Source organism: Pseudopipra pipra, chromosome 18, assembly GCF_036250125.1.
Source record: "Pseudopipra pipra isolate bDixPip1 chromosome 18, bDixPip1.hap1, whole genome shotgun sequence".
NCBI lineage: Eukaryota > Metazoa > Chordata > Aves > Passeriformes > Pipridae > Pseudopipra > Pseudopipra pipra.
The window spans coordinates 3,143,018-3,162,627 of record NC_087566.1 but is presented as its reverse complement, the minus strand read 5'-3'; the positions used below and the strand labels follow the sequence as shown (position 1 = coordinate 3,162,627).

Sequence of the window (19,610 nt, the reverse complement as noted above, 5' to 3'; positions counted from 1 at the left end):
AGTGCACTTTAAAGTACAGGAGGTTGGGAGCTCCTTATCACTTCCCAGCAGGGCTCTAACACGAGGAGCAGGCAGCAGACAGCCCATGCCAGAGCAGGAGTTAGGAAACAGGCCTGGTGGAGGTGGATTTTTTTTTTATTGTGGCTGTGATTATTATTTTGTTGATGACTTGCTCTCTGCTTTAAAGGAATGTAAGCACCACCAAGAGCAAATATCAGAATAGAAGCTGTGTTTCTGTTGATCCAGCCCCTGTTTCCCATTTCTGTTTATCTTTCTGTCTAGGCTTACCAGGGGCTCAGAACAGAAATCTGACTCTGTGCCAACTCCCTGTCCTCACCCAAAGCCAGAGCATTGTCTTGCACTGTTGGGGCATCCCTACAACCACACGCTTTATCTGGACTTTTTGCTGACCTGCAGCATCTCTAGGAGCCAAAGGACATGAATGCTGCTACAAGAAAAGCCTGGATGGGTTGTTTAAATTCAATGCCTACATTTTAAATAGCTAAAATCAGATGGCAAGGACGCCCACAGCCCTGACTGCAAGAACACCCGATCTCTCCAAGAGGTAGAGTTTTCTCCCTGGGCTGGTTTTGGCTTGGATGGAGTTAATTTTCAAGGGAAGCATGTGTGGGGAAGGGGGTCACACTGCCAGCCATCCCATTCTGCCTTGGAAGAGTGCTGCAAATTCTGGTACAGCCTATGCAAGGTAAGGGCTCCCAAGGATGTTTTGTGGTTTATCATCTTTTTCAGCAGGCTGATGATTACAGGGCTTACAGGAGCATGGATCAGCTGGATGCAAGCACAGGATGCAGCTCACATTCCTCCAGAAAAGCTGATGGGCTCTGCTCCATTTAGACCTGTTCTTCCCAGGAGCTGATTCAAGGCAGCCTCACACACAACAAACCAGAGGAGGAGTTTGCTGGACAAACCCCTTTTAGGTCACATTAAGGAGGTGAGGACACAAATCACAGGAGACAGCCCTACAGACAGCTCTCAAAGAGGGCTGGGAGCCCCAAAACATGTCCCTGTTCCCACTTCTTGCATCTCAATGCCCTCCCCACTTCCATTCCTTTCCCTCTTGACTTCCCCCCTCACAGTTCTTTTGCTATAAAAACATCTAACTGGGTCTTAAAAGCACATGAGGCCTTTGTGGCCCTCTTGGCAGCTGCCTCCATCATCTGACAGTCCTGTCAGGGAAGGGCTTGGTCTGGAATTCCCTTGTGGCTGATGGTCCCACTGATTCTGAACCTCCCCAATACAAGGATGAGCCTTTGACCCTTCCTAATTTGAAAACTCTCAGTTTAGGGGTTTAGGTACCCCCTCAACGAGAATGCTTCGAAATTGGATTTATCCTGATTGCCCCAGTTCATAGGACAGGAATATCCTTCCACACAACCCTAAATTAAGGCCATCATTGTTTTTGGCATTTCAAGGTGATGCCATAACTGTATCTGGTCTAAGTCCCCAACTGATTCCTTGCTTCAGGGAAGGAGTGTCTCATATTCTTTTTCTAGCTGTGGTTTTTACCCCATTGTAGCTTTAGAGCTGAAGGCATCAAAAGATTTCTGGGATTTATGAGAAGGCTTTATGCCTTCCTCCTTTCTCTTTTGTTTTAATAGCCTGGCTTCTCACTAAGACCTAAAAAGCATCCTGATGTCTCATTGTATGGTTTCAGAAGTGCCCATTTTTGTGCCAAGAGTTATTATTGACCAGGAATGGAAGAGATCTTGTTGTTTAGGCTCTGGAGAGCAGAACAGAAAGCAGCAGATTGGTACCTTGTCTTGGGTAAGAGCAGAAGCAGAGTCTATAAAGGTGCCTGTCTCTCTACCTCACTCCCTTTCGGACACATCTTTCAAAGCTTCACCTCCAAACACAAAATTCCAAAAGATACAACCTTATCAAAGGAGAGGGAACACAGCCCAGTCACTGTTATTCCCTAGAGAATTCAAAATGACACAAACCCAAATAAACCCAGAGATTACATTGCAGAAAACTCTACTGATGCATTTGGAAGACAGTAAATACAGGGCTGCACATTCCAGACTCTCAGGCATTGCAAGCTCCAGGGATGTTCCAAATCCTTCATTTTGCCAACATTAATAAGACATATCTTGAGGCCATTGATCACTCCAAAAGCCAAAGTTATCATCTTCTCTTATCTGCTCCCCTGTCTTTCTCCAGCTGGGAAACACTGTGTATTCATTTAGCCATCCTTCAGGCATAGTCCAGTTATTCATCACATCTTAAAATGAGGGCTTTGGTGCCTTGGACAGATTTTAAGCACTTAAAAGAGAAGGGATGGCTTTATCAGAGCTGTGGTTTCCCATTTGTGGCCATCATTCCCTGGGAGCTCTGGAAGGGCTTGACCCTCACCCCTGCACTGGGAAAGTTTCAGAGACTCTGGACAGACAGCGGATCGAAGTGATGGCAGTGGGAGAGGAAAAGGAGGGGATGGAAGGGGGGGATGAGAGCACAGCCCTGATGCTTTTTGTTTCATTTCCAATGGAATTTCTTCCATTGCATTTACTCCAAGGGGAGCCAGCCTGGCTGGGCACCTGGGAAGATCCTCAAAGCCACAGTGGACTAGAGGAGGGAGACACTGAACTCTCAGTCACTGGCACACAGGCCCCAGGCTGTGCCCAGCTTTGCCTCAGGATTCCCAGCCCAGTGCCCACTGCCACGGGGCACTCACCAGCCTCTGCATCTCCAAACCCCATCATCTGAGTCCAGCTCCACCAGCCAGCACACAGGGGAGCAATCCCTCTCCTTGCACGAGAAAACTCAGGTTCAAAGGGGAAGTGAGTCCCTGAAATAATCCTCTCCCAGCTGAAGCAGCCATTCCTCCTGAATTGCTCCCAGCTGCCAGGAAGGAGGAGCAGGAGTGAGTTAGGTGAGTAAATAGCTGGATGGACAGACAGATGGACATATATATATATACACACACACAGATGTATATATTGATTTGGATGCACAGAGAGAATTCCAGTCTCCCAGAGCAGGTTTCTGCCCCACAGCTTATTTGACCTCGTATTTCGTTTCTCCCTCGCTGAGTTAATAATCTCACTTGTGGAACCTTATCAAGTGATGTTTGACAATCTGGTAACTATATTGCATCCAGAAGTTTTTTTTTGCCCTGCACCATAGCAGCAATATCTCCAAAGAACTCCTACTAAAGCCAGGACCACTCCTCATAAATCACCCGCACACATTGGCCGTCTCTTAATCAATCTTCCCCAGGTGTTCCCTCACTCAACCTTACCACGAGCATCTTGAGGCTTTTCCTGGAAACTCTATTTTTTTTTTTTTTCTAAAGGAACTGCCTGGCCACACTCAGGGGCTTTGGATTTTGCGTTTTCTCCCCGGTAACATCCTGCTCTGAACTTTTCTTTCGACAGAAGCCTCAGTGGCCCAGAGATACCTTCTTCAAATGTCTCATGAGGCAGTGACTCCCCCAAAGATACCATGTTGGCATCTCTTACCTCAGGGCTTGGTTGCCCATCAGTCAAGCAGATTAAAGATACTTTATAGACACCTTAAAATACCTTTTATACCCACACACACATATATATATGTATATAATCAGCTCACTCCACTTCTTTTCTCTATCACCACAACATGAAGCTACATATCACCAGGAGCCCTTCCCTGGCACCCAGATAAAGCTTTTTCTCTTGAAAAAGCTTTTTCTTTTTTTTCAGGAAACAAAAAAGTGATTTTTCAACAGAATGATAATTTGTTAACTTCAATTACCTGGTTTATTTGAAGACAGTTGATAAATCATCAAAAAAGTAGAACATTTCTCTGCACTGAATCATCTTGCAATGAAAAAGATTCCTTTTGCCACAGGTCCAGTTTTGAACATTATTTTTTTTTTTTGCTTTCATCTAAATTTCACATGAAAAACACACTGTTTGTAAAACCCGACTACATTTCTTTTTTTTTTTTTTTAAAGTCATTAAGAGAAGCATTGAATGCATTTCTAAAGCCTATTTTTGGTGAGAGCTCAGGCTTAGCAGCCCTCTGACAAAGCCACAGGCTTTCTAGTGCAGAGCTGGCTGACATCCAGCCAGCTGAGGGGATGGGCAGTGAAGGTCATGGCTGCTTGGAAAAGACCCCATGGACATCCCTGAAATCCCTCTGAGGTTCTGTGCCTAAATGCACAAAGTGGTACCAAACAAAAAAAAAACCAAAAACACAGCTACTAAACACACACATACAAAAATCCCAAACACCCCCAAAAAACACTTCTGATGTAGCTTGGACAGATTTTCCCAAAAAGAAGCCAAGATACAGCCCTGGCTTTTCCCCATCTCTGCCAGACTCCTGGAGAACCCTCCAAATGCTGGGATGTGCTGGGATTCCAGGCAGGGAATCACTGTGGCAGCCCCTGAGCTCTCCCAGCCCAGGGCCACGGAGCCCTCTGGGTACACAGCCCACTTCACAGTGGTATTTGAAGTGCTTGAACACAACCCCAGGAGCCAAGTGCCTTCTCCAGGGCAGCACGTGGGCCCCAGGCAGAGCCAGGAGCTTCCCAAATCCCGGGGCTGAGCTGGGGACCAGCCACATCCCTCCACGGCTGGGTTTTGGGGCTGGGTAAAACACAGTCATGTCATAAATCAGGGGGAAAAAACCCCAACTTTTCCATGTTGTGTCTCTCTATTGCTGCCCTAAAGCAATAATTTTGGGTCAAAAATTAGAAAATTGGCACGTGTCAGCTTAACTAGTATTTTCTAGCTGATAAAAATCCCGCTGTGCATAAAATCACATCCCACTCTCCTTCTCCCAGGACCATTTACATGAGAGCCCTGCTCTGAACCAGCACTGGAGCTGCCTGAAAACCTTGGGCTGCCCCAACAATCTGGGCCTGTTTGGGATGTTTAAATACAAAGGATTTCCTAGAGGAAAAAAAAATATATATATATATAAATCATGTTTCTAAGCAGCTTTAATATACAGCCAAGGGAGAGCAGCTCCTCTGAAACTGAGCCTGTTGTGTCTGAAGTATTAAGCACTTGAGATAGCACAGAAAAGTCATGGTCCCTGCCCTTTTTATATCTATTGCCTAGTTCTGGAAACCATCCTGTGAGTAGCCACTTGGACTTTAATAGGATGAATCATTGTTAAAACCATCATGTGCTTATAAATGTTTACACGAGGGAGCCTTAAATGGAGATACCATGGAGAGGAAAGAAAAAAAAAATTACAGCTAAAAGCTGCAGCCAGAGCTGAAAGACACTTGTCTGGAGGGTTTCAGATCTGCTGTTTCCTTCTTTGATATCAAACTGTCACCTCAGGTACAAAATTACTGACCCAAACACTTGAGAGATCCCCAGAAGCCATTTGCTCTGCTAATAAATGACACGAGTTTCAGCAGTGACTGATGCAGAGGTAGCAGCCAGGGGAGAGGTAAATAATTCGAGGGAATAGATGTCTCCTGGCACTGGGAGTCACGGGATGTTGGGAATGGCTCATGGAAGGGTCTAAACCTGCAAGGAGAAGCCCGTGCTCATTCCAGAGGGATCACTGAGGAGCAGCAAAGAACAGCAGAGGAAGAGCAGCCTGGCAGTGTCATCCAAAGCACATGTAGAACACACATTTCACTCCAGTGAATGATCTTTCCCTCTGCCAGTCACCTTTAGAAGAAACTCCCATCCTCTCTGGTCATTAATCTGCTGCGTCTTTCTCGCTCTATCTTTTACTCAAGGTGTCACACCGTGGGTATGAGATCAATTCCAGCCTCAGACCAAAGTTTAGGGAACATTTTGAGACCTGTTTCTCACAACCACACGTGTTATTTTTAAATAACATGCACACTCAGGATGCTGCCAGATAGGCTGGGTATGTTTGAGGGCACAATAAAAAAAAAAAAGCTCCTGAGGGTTAGTGGTGAGATTCCCACCAACTCCAGCAGCTTTCAGATCAAACCCTCCACGAGATAAACCTTAGGCCCCTACCAGACTGCTCTGGCATGGGATCTGGGAGCTTTGTCATTGGCTTTGAGACTTTGAAACAGTTCCAAGTGATTGCAGCTCCTGGTTTAGGGGAAAAGGAAACAGAAAGGAACTCCAGGCTTAAGGGATTAGAAGGAAGAGCTAAAAATAAAGTACCAGCGATGCCAGACCCCAAAATTTACTGCTTTCCTTGCAAAGAGGATGGGCTTTCCTGTTGTTTTACTGAGGGGAATCAGCATTCTGCGTGACTTGGAAGAGCAGGGCACTGATGGAAAGCTTAGTGGTGTTGCTCTCCAAGAGCACAGTTGTTCCTGTTGTTCTTCCTTCTTCCTGGAACTCCACCTCTGGCTAAACATGAAGAGCAGATGGTTCAACGTGTTCCTGGTGAGCATTTCTCAGCTACTTCAGCTGATTTCAGTGAAGAATTGCAGCCCAGCAGTGCCAAAAAATAATACAACTTAAAGACCTTGGGCATTTCTACTCGTGCAGCCCGTGAGGGGGGTCTGAGAACAGAGAAATATCCCTGCTTTGACTTCCTTCTGCCATCCTGCCCAGCTCCTCCTGCCTTTTTCTTCAGGTCTGTGTTGTCCTTCCTGTATCACCCAGTCAGAAATGGCCCCCAGGAAACAAGAGTGGAAAAGAGGGAGTAGGAGCAGTAAAGTGGGAGACACCAAGCTGGCTGGAAGGGATGTGGGATGGGAAGCTAAGGAGAGGAGAGCTGAGTGGGTGATGTTGCTCTTGAGATGGGGAAAGGCAGTTCCAGAGGTACCATGGGCTGGATGGGACGTTTTCAGCTACAAATTGAGAACTAGATGTGATTTCAGCTGGGGAAACAGGCAACTTGTGCAAGTCCAGCTCCTGGGTGAGCATCAGCCCAGTCATGGGATGGCAACAGAGCCCCCCCAGAGCTTCCCTTGCTGCTGCCATTCAAACCCAGAGCTGTGTGAGCCCTGGCTCATGGCTGAGATCACTGAAACCCTGCCTGAGCCTTCAGCCTGAAAATTCCAGTTTTCAATCCAGTTGATCCTGCCTTGTGATCTGAAGGACCCTGAAAGGTCACTCAGGCCCCAGCTCAGTCCCTTCCCAGGTCACCCAGAGCAGACGAAGGAGAACAGGAGCAGGTGCCACCAGGACACTGCTCAAGCAACTGAGGGCTTTTCCTGGGAATGAAAGGAAAAGTTTGACTGTGGTTCTCTGCTGTTCTGAGCGGATAGTTCACTCTTGAGAGGAAGCCCAACACTCAGACTTAAAGAACTATACGCACAAAGATATGTTACATATTTATTCGAGGCAGAAATTGGCCAGGAAATGGCTATAAAACACACATTTTGAATAAAAGGAGGGAGATTTATGGCTCTTTTGTGAATCTGAGTCATATCTTTCTGCATCCCCCAGGCAGGAATACCCTAATCACTAACATACCCCAAACATGTACACACAGTGGGCCGAGAATTGCTTCCTTCTGGCCACAGCTCCAGCTAAAGACGTGATAGGGATTGAGCTACTTTATCTGACAGTTGGTAAATGAATTGCCAATTCATTCTGAGCTCGGAGGGGGATTTTTTCCCCTTTTAAAAAAAAAAAGGGGTCCTTTTATATATGTCTTTGATCAGTCAGGGCTTTGACAAATTATTTTCCAAGGAATTTCTTGAGCCCTAATGCCACGAAAAAAAGGGGGGGAAAAAAAGAAAAAAAAAAAGTATTCACTCTCAAAGAGAAGCTTTTATGTCTCAAAAATTGCAGCAATGTAAGGGATTTTCTTCCATTTCCCCCCTCATCTCCTTTGCTTCAAGAAATGGAGGCAGGTAGGCCTGAAGATCTGTTCCATGCCAGTGAAAGCCAGGATGGGGAGGAAGCAGTGCCAGGTCTCCCAGCCCCGTGAACTCTGGCACAGACTGAACATAAAGGTCATGGTCATCACTGACACTAATAAAGAGGCCCTTCAGCACCAGCATGAGCAGTGGGGGCAGAGGACAGCTCTGTGTCACCAAGGAGCTGCTCCCTTGCCACGAGCAGCAGCACTGAGTGCTTGGGAAAGGTTGGGATTCCAGGGAGCATCTCCCTGCAGGCACTGCCAGGGTCACTGCCAAGTGTGAGGGGAGAGCAGGGTTTGCTTGTCTTTGACTGGGGTCTGGGAGATTCCTCCTTTGGCCACTTTGTTCTCTTTATCCTGTCATTTAATCCCTCTCCTCCAGGCAAGTCTCGTGTCCTTGGTTGAATCCCAGATGGTGCAGGCAGCAAATTGCACAAGGGCAATGGCTGCACTTTCTGTTATCATTAGTGGACAAATAATTTATTCCCCAGTTATCCCACTTCTCTGTCCTGAAGGAGAACAGGCTCCCAACAGCACAGGACTCAATTAATACATTTCCACTACACTGAATTTCATCAGGATGGATTATGCCAGAAAAAAAAAACAAACAAACCCACAGGACCTTTTTTTCCAGCCTAGCCCTGCATGGGTACATATGGAACTAAAGGAATATTCCTACTGGAATCCCCAAGAGCAGCCTCACTAAGGACGAGACTGATGGATAAAACCTTTTTGTTAAGGGCTAGTTGGTCCAGGGACTTTGTTGTAGCTTCATCTCCTAAAGAAATGAGCCTTATCAAATCACTGCAGCTGTCTCTTGGGAGCTCTTCACCCTCATGAGCAAAATTCAACCAACTTCAACCAAAAAAAAAACACCCATTCAGAATTAAAAATTTCAGCTTGAATATTGGTGAGGGTCCTCAGTAAGATGACATTGAGCTTGGAGAGTTTCCCAAGCTGGTTCATTCTTTAAATAGTACCTGTTACACTTTTCCTGGCTCTCTAACTCTCCAGATTTGGCTTCAGATTAAGCCCTAATTTAGGTTATATATAGCTACTGTAACATCTCAGCCAGCTGCACCTCTCAGGCAGAGGGGGCTGCCTCTCCTGCTCTTGGAATTCTGTCCCCTTGGAAAGAGCAGCAGCTGGACCCAGCTAATGATCCAACAGGGTTCTTGCCCCCCCCCTCCATCAATATCTGCTCAAATTGTTAAAATACTCCTGAAAGCTGCCACAGTCAGATGAGAAAGGACACCTCACACACAGCTTTCCTGTACTTCATTGCCAGCTGTGTCAATAGAGCTAAAACCCAAGCAAACCCACCTGAAAAATAATCCCATATAATGCTCAGCAATGGCCTGGGATGGTGACAATCCTGCTCAGACCAGGAGCTCACCTCCTTATGGGTAAGAACCTTCAAATACTGGCATAGACTCAGCCCCAATGTCTGGAAGACAGACATGAGGGAAATACTTTAGACTTTCTTTTTTTTAAATGCTATTAACACAGCTAGGAATGAGGTGACCTTTTGTTTCCTAGCCCTGACTGTCTATGTTTTGTTTTTCTTTTGAATATTGATTAATGCTCAGCAACATTTTGGGGTGGCCTGAGACAAGAACTCCCTCTTTTTCCAGCAAATAAAAAAAAGCTGATTACATCAAATTGCTCTTACCAAAGGATCAATAACCATAACTAGGACTACCCTCACCTCCCATCCCAGTAGGATGCTTTATGCCAAAAATTAAAGCAGCTTTGATGCTTCCTATCCTAGGAGATGCTGCACGTAGAAACACCTTATTGTTTCAGGTGATTAGTTTAAAAGTGGAGGGAAAAGTACAATTACTTCTTTGTAAGCTCAGCAGATGATGTCATTCCAGCCTCAGCAGTGTTTTGGTGCTGGTTAAACTCACCCAAAAAAGCACAGTTGCCCACACTGGTCCAACAGTGGTATTTAATTTCCCTTGCAAAGTGTTTTTGGAGGCTTTGAGGGTCACCCAGCAGAGCAAGGCTGCCTCCACCTGTAGCTTGTGACCCTGGCTGTGAGGTGGTGCTGCCTCCCTCCCTGGCTGCCCAACCCCTGTGTAGGACACTGGGAAGGGAACCAAAACAGAGTTTTATTATTTGCTCCCCACGTAGGCAAGGGCTGCAGCTGCTGCCAAGCTGGGTTTGTCATCACGACCTTGACTGGCACCAACCCAGTGACAATAATGGTGCCTGTCACTCAGTCAGGCTGTTCCTGGGCACAGCTCACCACTGCCCAGCTCCAGGCTGCTCACAGCACCATGGACCATCCCTGAGCCACTGACACTCTGCCTTAAATTAAAAGCTCTCCAAGTCTGGAATCACCTCTCCTTCCCTGCCCAGTCATGCCAAGAGCCAGGCTCAGGCAGGGCAGCCAACACTGCTGGAACAGCAGCAAATACATCACACTGACTTAGCTTTCCAACCAGGCTTCCACTGGGCTTGCTTCCCCCAAAAAACACCCTGTGTGTTAATGGGCCACGGTGCTTCTAATTAAAAGCCCTGATGAAGAAGGTGCACACAGACATCCCGAGACAGAAGATATTGGGGCACTCCCCAGGCTAAGTTTCTGATGAACATCAGGGCCTGCAACTGCCTTTGAGAGTCTCCCACAGTCCAAACTGACTCAGTGTGGGCTGGATAAACAGACAACAGGATGGGTAGAAAATGGACTGGACTATGAGATGCAAAGGGTGATCAGCAGCAGCAAAAATCCAACCTGTGGCTGGCTACTCGAGGATCAGTATTGGCACCAAAGCTTTTTAATATCTTAATATATTAAAGGCTGGGGTGATAGGACAGAGCACACTCTCACCAAGGTCACAGATGATACCAAACTGAGGGAGCCACCAACACACTGGAAGGAAGAGCTGCTGCTCCAACAAGCTGGAGAAGGGGGAAGGCAGGAACCTCGTGAAGTTCAAAGGCAAAGCCCTCCCTCTGGCACAGACAATCCCACACAGCAGGACAGGCTGGGGCCAGGAATCAGCTTTGCAGAACAGGACCTGGAGGTCCTGGTGACCAACCTAAACAGGATCCAACCATGCAGCAAAGATCTGCTGCACCCAGAGCAGGAACCCAGCCAGCAGGTCCAGGGATGTGTTCGTAAAGGATGGAGTAGAAATCCATACACCAACATCAGGAAAAGAGGAACTGGCACTCCATCGTGATGGCCTCATTACCTTTTCATTAGAATGTTTCCCTGGAAACCCCAGGGACAGCAAGCAAATTTCTGATTCACAGCAATCCAGATCTAAGTAAAAGTTGAAGTGAAATATTGATGACCTGGGGATCCCTGGAGCCAATAACAGGGGTATCACAGCAGCACAGAGCACCACAGTGACACAGACACACATTGGCAAAGGCACTCTCCACGTGCCAGCTCACACAGAACAGGGCAAGAGCAGCAGAATATTATTAGCACCACAATGATTAAAAATAATAATGTCCTTTTTTCACCTCGCACCACAAAAACATCTCCACACCAGCATTTATGGACAAAAGTACTCACAGAGCCCTTGCTATTAAAGGGTTCACCACAAGCTGCTGCAGGTGTCTGTCCCCTTCCCATTCCAGTTTAGGGTTGTACTTTCTGATCATAATTCAAGCAGCATCTTTTGCCTTGAGGCAGATTACAAGTCACTTCTTCAGTCTTAAATAAATTTTGAACCCCTCCTGACTTGGGGGATGTTCTACACCCCGAGTGACCACGTAACAGTGCACATGTTACACAGAAACCCTTCCACAGCAACCAGTTTCCACCTCCTCAGCACACTCCTGTTATCTTTCCTTGCTTACCTGCTTAAATGTGCTCCCAACAGCATCACTCCAAACTGCCAAGGCAAAAGCTCAGTGGGAAAGCCCAGCCCTGGTCTTGCCTCTGCCCTTAATCCCTGTGGTGGGAGGGCTCATCCAGGTGGGAATGATGCTGCTGGGAAGCCTTGGAGAGTGTCCCCAACTGCTGCTGCCTAACACAGGGCACCTGCAGAGCCCTCAGGACCCTCCTCCTGCTGCTGGGCAGTGATGGGCTCTGCCCAGGTGTTCCCAGGAGAAGGGGGATGTTCACAACCAGGGGGCTCAAACAAGCAGCATCACCCCCCCCACCCCCAGCCCTTCTGACTGACAACAGAAGCCTTGCACTTAAATGTCTTTATTTATCACCTTTATTAATCTTGGGGGGGAACTGTTGCAAACACTCACTGGCTTTAAGCTGTTTTTCTGTAGCTGAGCCCTCACAGGTGCAGGGTGAAACCTTCAAAACCCACAGCAAAGCAGAGTCAGAACCATCCACTGAGTCTGGTTTCAGCAAAATTAAGGAAGTAGAAGAGATTGGACCCACTGGGCGTGGTGGGTTCCAAGGGAAACACGTCAGCATTTCGCCCTCAAACGACTTCAGGTTGAAAAATTTCCTGTGAAATTCTGGAAGAGTAAAATCTAAATGTGAACATGGTGTTTGTCCTTTTTTGGGGGGGGGTTGGGAATTTATTCAAGGCGCTTTCTGAAAATTTACCATTCCCTTCAAACTTTGTTATTTTTTTACTCCAAAAAAAAAACAAATGCAGCAAAGGCATTCACTTTCCCAGAGAAAACATAATAAATAAATAGGTAAATGAAATCAAATACTTTCTGGCTGATGATGAGTTCTAGTCCCACCTCCAGACAAGTAATTTCTTTTCTCTGCCTCACTTTTCTCTCCGGTCAAGTTTCCAGCTTCACTGTGTATTCTCAAATCCAACAAAGAATCAAAAACAGGGCAGTGGGGAAAAGACTCTGAATCCTTTGAGAGTCTCATGTAATCACAGGTCTCCAGGAATTGGAAATCTTGAGAGAAAAAAATAAACCACACTTTTGCAAATCACATGAGACCTGTCATAAAATTGTCAGAGTTGGCAGCACCATAAAATCTATGATATTGTGGGCTGGATTTATGTACGAGAATCCTGAGGCTTTGGGATATTTTTTTCCCCCTCAGCCCTCAAGGCAGATTTTGGGAGGTTGTCTCTGCCCTGGGAGCAGCAGAGGGGTGACTTTGTCCCTCTCATGCATCCCTGTCCCTAAGAAAAACCTCCCAGTTCAAACCTGGGGGTTGCTGATGCCGTGGCAGGGGGAAGCCACCTCCCAAACTCACTCAGCATCGTAGCTGCCGACCTTTGAAATGTGGAGCTGGGCCGATAGGGGCACACAAAGAGCTCTCTGTGCCTCTCAGGGCATCCAGAGCCTCCCCAGGTACCAACCACGGGAACTGCAGGGAGTGTTTTAGCCCAGGAAGGCAGCTGAGAAAACAGCATTGTGACCACAGCCTGGGAGTTCGGGTTCACTCTTTAAAAGATGTTTTTAGCAGAGGTTGGGTTTCTCTCTCTCTCTGTTTGTCTGCTTGGAGGAATTGTACAGCCTGCACTTATTTATTATGGCTCAGCTATAAAGCCCCCTTTTCCTCCTGCCTGGGGATGTTTCGTGGCCACTTTCCACACAAACTCGCCCCGAGGCTCCTCACCGAAAGGTCTGAGGCAAGGAATCCCCTGCCCATGAGGAGGAGGATGGGCCTCCCTTGCCTTCTCCACCCACCTCACCAGCCCTCCTCCTGCACTGGAGATCCCTTTAGAGCCCAGCTCCCTTCTTACCTGAGGACACATTTCATCTCCCAGCAAGTCCAGCTGGACTTTTCCTTCACCCCTGTCCCCAGGCCTGTGGCAGGAGCACCTCAGGTCCAGCCCAACACCCTCAGTGGGGCTTATGGGAAAGCACCAGGCAATGCTGAGTGTTATTTTATGGTTCCTGGGACTTGTAGGCAAGACTGGAAAGGCTTGGTTGCTGTGCTGGGTCCCTTGTCCCACTCTGGGATGGTCTGCTCCAGGTTCCAAGGTCTCTTATTGCAGAGTCATAGAATGGCCTGAGTTGGAAGAGACCTTAAAGATCATCTAATTTCAACTCCTCTGCCATGGACAGGGACACTTTCCACTATGCCAGGTTGCTCAGAGCCTCATCTAACCTGGCCTTGGACACTTCCCATAACTTCTCTGGGCAATCTGTGCCAGGGCCTCACCACCCTCACAGTAATGAATTGACAGTTTAGCTCTGAATAGGGTGAATTTTGCAACCTCTTTTGTCCAGTTCTTCCAATGACAGTAACTCCTGTGTAATTTTTCCCTAATTGTGGTGGTTGGTTCGTTGGTTTGTTATTGTCAACATCATTATTATACTTGGCTAAGAAATAAGTCCATAAGAAAAGAAATTAAAGAAATCACATCAGGCAACTTTGGAACATAAAATCACAACCAAAGGGAGAGGAAACCCTTCGAATTGACAGCTCCTGGTGGGGTTTTTTTGGAGCAGTTGGGAAGAAGCACAAGCCATTTCTCAAGGCTCAACATGGACCAGGCACATTCACATCCAGGCTGAGAGTCACCTTTTCCTTTCATGTCCTCTCTGACTCCTCACAGTCCCTCCCATTCAAGTGGAAGAGCAGCCTGGGCTCACGTGGCACAACTGGGCTCCAGCAAGGCTAAAACCCAGGAATGCCCTATGGAAGCAATAACAAAACCTTTAAGAGGAAGAAAAGGCCACATCACATCCTCCCATGCACCTTTGCCTTCATCCCAGATTTTGTTGATGTGACAGGTCCATCCTTCTGCCCCTGGTGGCCTCCTTGCTCCTCGTGCTGATGTGGCTCCCCAGGGTTGTATCCTCAGGGATCTACTTGGCTTTTCAGCAGCCAAACCCCACTGTGTCATCCCAGACTCCTGAGAAGAGTCATGGCACGGCCCTGCAGAGCCAAAAAACAAACATGAGGAGCTCAGAGAAATCAATCAAGTTGAAAGCTTGAGGCTTTCCTTCCGAAGCTTGAGAAGTAATTTATAATTTACCATGTGAGTTTAGTGTCCTTAATCCTCCCTGAGGTGCATGGCACACATTTCGGGTGAGACCTCTTTACTTACAGAGTAACCACTGGCCACTTAATTACACGGCAATTACCATATGGTGATTAGATGATTACATGATTAGCAGTGCAATAAGGAAGCCTGGGAAGTACAATGTTACTGACAGCTAAATACAGCGTTAAGATTTTTATTCCTGAACTCAAAATGCAATTTACTCGCCCATCAATCTCGGCCGACTGCACGTTCTGGAGGCACCACATGTGGTTTACTGAGCAGTGCAACGTTTGGGTGATCCCCTGGGGGTGGCTGCACAGAGACAAACAGCTTTGTGTGGCACTTGAGGTCCCAGCCATGCCCAGAGCAGGGTTTTGTGGTGCCTACCATCTCCTTCTGCCTGATAGCGTGATCAACACCCAGAGCGAGCTTCTGGGGTAGCACAGCACCACGGTCTGGTTGTGTCTACAGGTTTTTGGAACCCAATTGCTGCAAGAAGAAGACAGTAAGAGCAGAGACATCCGAAAGAAGAAAGCTGGCTTGTAACCAGTGCTGGGATAGCCCCAGAAGATCCCACCTCCCAGGTCCCACCTGCCATGGGGCAGCAAGGTGGGACCATCCCTTGTGAGTGGGCTCTGCCAATCCTGCTCACCTTCTGGGCCTTCCCAAGGTGTCCCTGGGGCTCTGCTGCTCAGGAGGCCACCAAAAGCAATGCCCATGAGCTGCTGCCAGTGGGGCAGGCTGGGGACACCTCCTCACCTCCCTCCCAGGACCTGGCCATGCTCTTCCTGAGGTGGCCACGGCTCACCAGCCACACAGAGGAGACCTTTCTGACGGGCTTCTCATCCCTTTATTTCTCTGGAGCTGATTTTCCCGCCTTGTTTCCAATCCCCACAGCATCCTCCCCTCCTCTGCTGAGGCTGGGACACAACCCCACACCTCCCCTGGGCCAAACGTGCCCCACCCAGCTCACCTGCACGGGAACAGGGGCAGCTCCACCTCCCCCAGGTGCCACCCACCTGCATTCCCAAGGTCACTTTTAAATCCCCCTTGGACTCCAGGAGAGCACATTCCTTGGAGACAGGATGGCTGGGAAGGACCTGGGGGACCCAGGCAGTTCTGTAGCAGGCAAGCCCACAGCCCCAAACACAGGAACCTCAAGCTCAGCCCATCACCCCCTTCCCTGCTGGGGTGTTGTACCTCCTGTGCTGCACCAGAAATTAATATGAATAAAAGTAATTATTGATTATAAAAAAACCCATATAATTATGGGCATCATGTAGGGAAAAAAACCTATCACCCCCTTCCCTGCTGGGATGTTGTACCTCCTGTGCTGCACCAGAAATCAATATGAATAAAAGTAATTATTGATTATAAAAACCCCCATATAATTATGGGCATCATGTAGGGAAAAAAACCTATCACCCCCTTCCCTGTTGGGATGTTGTACCTCCTGTGCTGCACCAGAAATTAATATAAATACACGTAATTATTGATTATAAAAAAAATATATATAATTATGGGCATCATTTGGGAAAAAAAAAAAAAGAAAAATTACCCCCAAACTCCCTCAAAAATTATTAAAAATAGGTGGGCGGGTCCCTTGCTGTGGAGAGTGTGTGGTATTTATTAGACATAAATTGGCACACAAAAATAGGAAATTGTATCCAGGTAGGCATTATTTTTTCTTCTGAGCTACATGGCTGTGGATACCTGTCTATATTCCCTCCCACACACATACCAGCATTCCCACACATTCACACCCACATTCCCAGTGGCTGACACACAGGTATAGCTCTTTTTTTTGTTAATTAGAATTACTTTTAATTAAAAACATATGTAAATTAGATAGAGTGTGCACAGCTTGGAGAGAGGGGAAAAAATAAAAATAAAGAAGAAAAGAAAGCAAACTTCCATTTCAATAAAAATTTTAACCTCTTTGAGCGAGCTGCTTTGCTGGCTTTGTGGCACAGTGTGAGTTATTGGAACTCCCATGTATAAATAAATAAGACCAGGGAATTTTACACCTGAAAAATTCTGTAGTAGAACATTTTTACTTACACACACCTGCTTTTTCTTCTCTTCTCGCCTCCCTCGCTCCCAGCCTCTCCTGATCATTTTCTGCCCCCTTTAAACACATTTCATTCATATCTCACTTCACATACCCAGCCTGGCATCCCTTTTTTTTTTTTTTTTGGAGAGGAAGAAAAGGAACACGGGACGAAATCAAAGTGTCAGGGATTGCAAACGAGCGTCATCATCGCTTTTATGAGCAAACCTTTTCCTTTCCCTGCCTGCATCCTCTCCCCCCCTGCCCTCCCCAGCTGGCTCTGAGCTTTGCTTTCCACATTCCAATAGAAATGTAGCAGGAGTCAAACTGGGGATGTTTTCAAGCTTGGAAATAACCCCTGTGCTTCCATCAGAACCAGCCAATGGACCAGGAAAGACCAGGAGATGGGAAGGAGAGAAGAGTGAGAGGATTACAAGTGGGAAAGGAGATGAGTTTATGGGGATGGTTCCTGCAGAGAGATGTTTGGAGACGTTTATGAGGAAAGATTTCACTCTTGGTACAAGGCCTGGGCGAGGTAGGCACTGGGTTTTATTTGTGGCTTCTCAGCACCTCTTTCTGTTGGAAAGTAAGAAAGATAACACTAATTAAAAATAAAAAAACACCACTCCAAAATCCACCCTTGGTAAAAACAGGCCGGTGTCTTTTTTCTTTTTCTTTTTTTTTTTTTCTTTTTTTTTTTCTCTGAGAAAACCGAAAGAAAAATATATATATATTATTATTTATTATATAACATCGTCAACATCAACACCACAAAAAAAAAAAAAAAAAAAAAAAAAGGTAACATCCTAGTTTGTTTTCTTTCAAGCATTCTGACCGTGGTGAGAAAGGCAGCAGGAGTTTGGTGTCCCTTGGGAGAACAAAAAGAGCAGGAGGACGGGAGCGGGGCGGGAAGGGGGGGGGGGGACGAGGGCACGGGGCTGGCGGTGGCAGCAACACAAACTGGGTGGGCCCGTGGCAGGGGAAGAATTTTGTGCCAATCTGTTGGTTTTTCTTTTGAAACAAAAGAAAAAAAAAAAGGGGGGGGGGAGGAGGAGGAAGGGGGCAAGTCACACCGAGGCTGATGCCTGTTTTCATCCGTGCTTTCAGTCAGTGTCCGTCCCTCTCGAGTGCTTAGCGGTGAACATTCAGTTAAAGGAGTCTTGCAAAATATCCTCGCTTTTTTTTTATTATTTTTTTTTTAATCAACGGGGGTTTTGGTTTGGGTTTTTGGTTTTGTTTTTTTTTTTTTTTTCCTTTTCCCGTTTTTGTTTTTTTTTTGTTTGTTTGTTTCCTTCAGTTTTCCCGTGGCTGACGCTCTCTTGCCCTTCTCCCTTGTTAGCTGTTCTCGCTCCACTCTGGCACCATGCCCACGCCGTGCACGGAGTGGTACTGGTGGGGCGAGAGGGTTCGGGGCACGCCGTGGGAATACAGGAATTCCGCAGGCTGTAGGCTGCTGGGAGGGGACTGGATGCCAGTTTGAGGTCCACACTGCCTGACAATGGGCTGGTGAGAAACAGAGGTCTGGTGCTGGAACATGCTGTGGGTGTCTCCGAGCTGGGGGGACGTGTGGTTGGCCACGCTGCCCAGCCGGGGCATGAGCGGCCCCGAGGTGAAGTGGGCAGAGAAATGCTGGTAGGGTAACCTGTCCATGGGCTGCATGGCAGACACTGTGCAACTGCTGTAGGATGGCACGCTGGGCCACGTGTTACAGCTGATGTCCTCCAGGCTGGGCACGGGGTCCGTGGGGGGAGCGGAGCTGGCGTACATGCAGGCCTGGCGCTGGGCGGACTCAGTCCTGTACGACGTGTTCAGTCCCTGCTGCTGGGGGTAACTGGGCCTGTAGAAGGGATCCTCGTCTGCTGGAGATGTTTCCATGTAGGGCTTCTTGTAGGGGTGCTCGGTGGTGGAACATTCCTCATCTGTTGGGAACAGAGAAGTCCCGGTAGCGAACAATGCCGTGCCCTCGGCTGAACCTCCCTCTCCACAACCCTCCTTTTCCCCAGCACACAGCCTGCTCCAGACACTCCTCTCGGTGTAAATCCCCCTCACTTCCCTGGGACTGATCTGAACCAATCCTGCTGAAACCGAGCCTTCCACTTGGCCCTGCCTGCTTGCACTGGGGGAGAGGTTAGCCAGGAGCCCTGGGAGGAAAATCAGGGAAGATGCTGGAGGGATCCTGAGGCTCAGCTTGCTTGGTGATGCCCCCTACACACCCCACAAGCTCCTCATCTCCTCCCTGCTGCCAGCACTGTGACCTGAGGAGTAACATCTCCCTGCAGACCTAACAGAGGTCCCCATCCCACCCGAGAGGCTCAGAGCTGATGCTGTTAACCAAAAGCCTTTACAGTGACACATTTTCATGATTAAAAAAAAAAAAGACCTGAAAATGGAGATGACAATAAAAATCCCCCCCTCCAGGAGAGCAGCAGCGATGGCACAGTTGAGACAATCAGATTCGGAGTTTTTCAACCCCGGTTTTCAGCTGTGCCAAGGCAGCTGGGCACATAAATCCACACAGGGCCGTGTGCTGGAGCCAAGGGGAACAAAAAAGAAAAGTAAATTTCACAGCTAGAAACAACATGGCACATCTTGCAGAGCCCTTTGTTTCCTGCAGCATCCTGGGCCAAGAGGAGGAAGGAGATAAACAATTTAGGTGAAATCTCCAGGGCGAAGCAAAATGAATAAATGAATGTGCACTTATTTATTCATCCGCAGGGTCATCAAATGAAATCCAGCCCTGCTGGAATGGATGGCAAAGTTCCCAGGGACGAGCACTTCACCAAGAGATTTTAAGGACAGCGTGGCAAGGGAAGGGGAGCTTGTTCTGACACGGATTAACTTCGCTGCTGCTTCAAAAACAAGATTTCTGGTGCAGGCAGAAAAACATCCCGCTTTGTCAAAGC

At 47.5% G+C, this 19,610-nt stretch overlaps 1 protein-coding gene across 1 annotated transcript in view; it reads right to left on the bottom strand.

Moving 5' to 3' along the window:
- Positions 1-17,930: 17,930 nt before the first annotated feature.
- The window catches only part of TBX5 (T-box transcription factor 5), a 37,954-nt gene continuing 36,274 nt past the window's right edge, over positions 17,931-19,610 (bottom strand). The window contains exon 8 of the mRNA XM_064675541.1: positions 17,931-18,626. Coding sequence (XP_064531611.1) covers positions 18,043-18,626 — 584 coding nt within the window. The 3' untranslated portion in view covers positions 17,931-18,042. The remainder of the gene's footprint in view (positions 18,627-19,610) is intronic.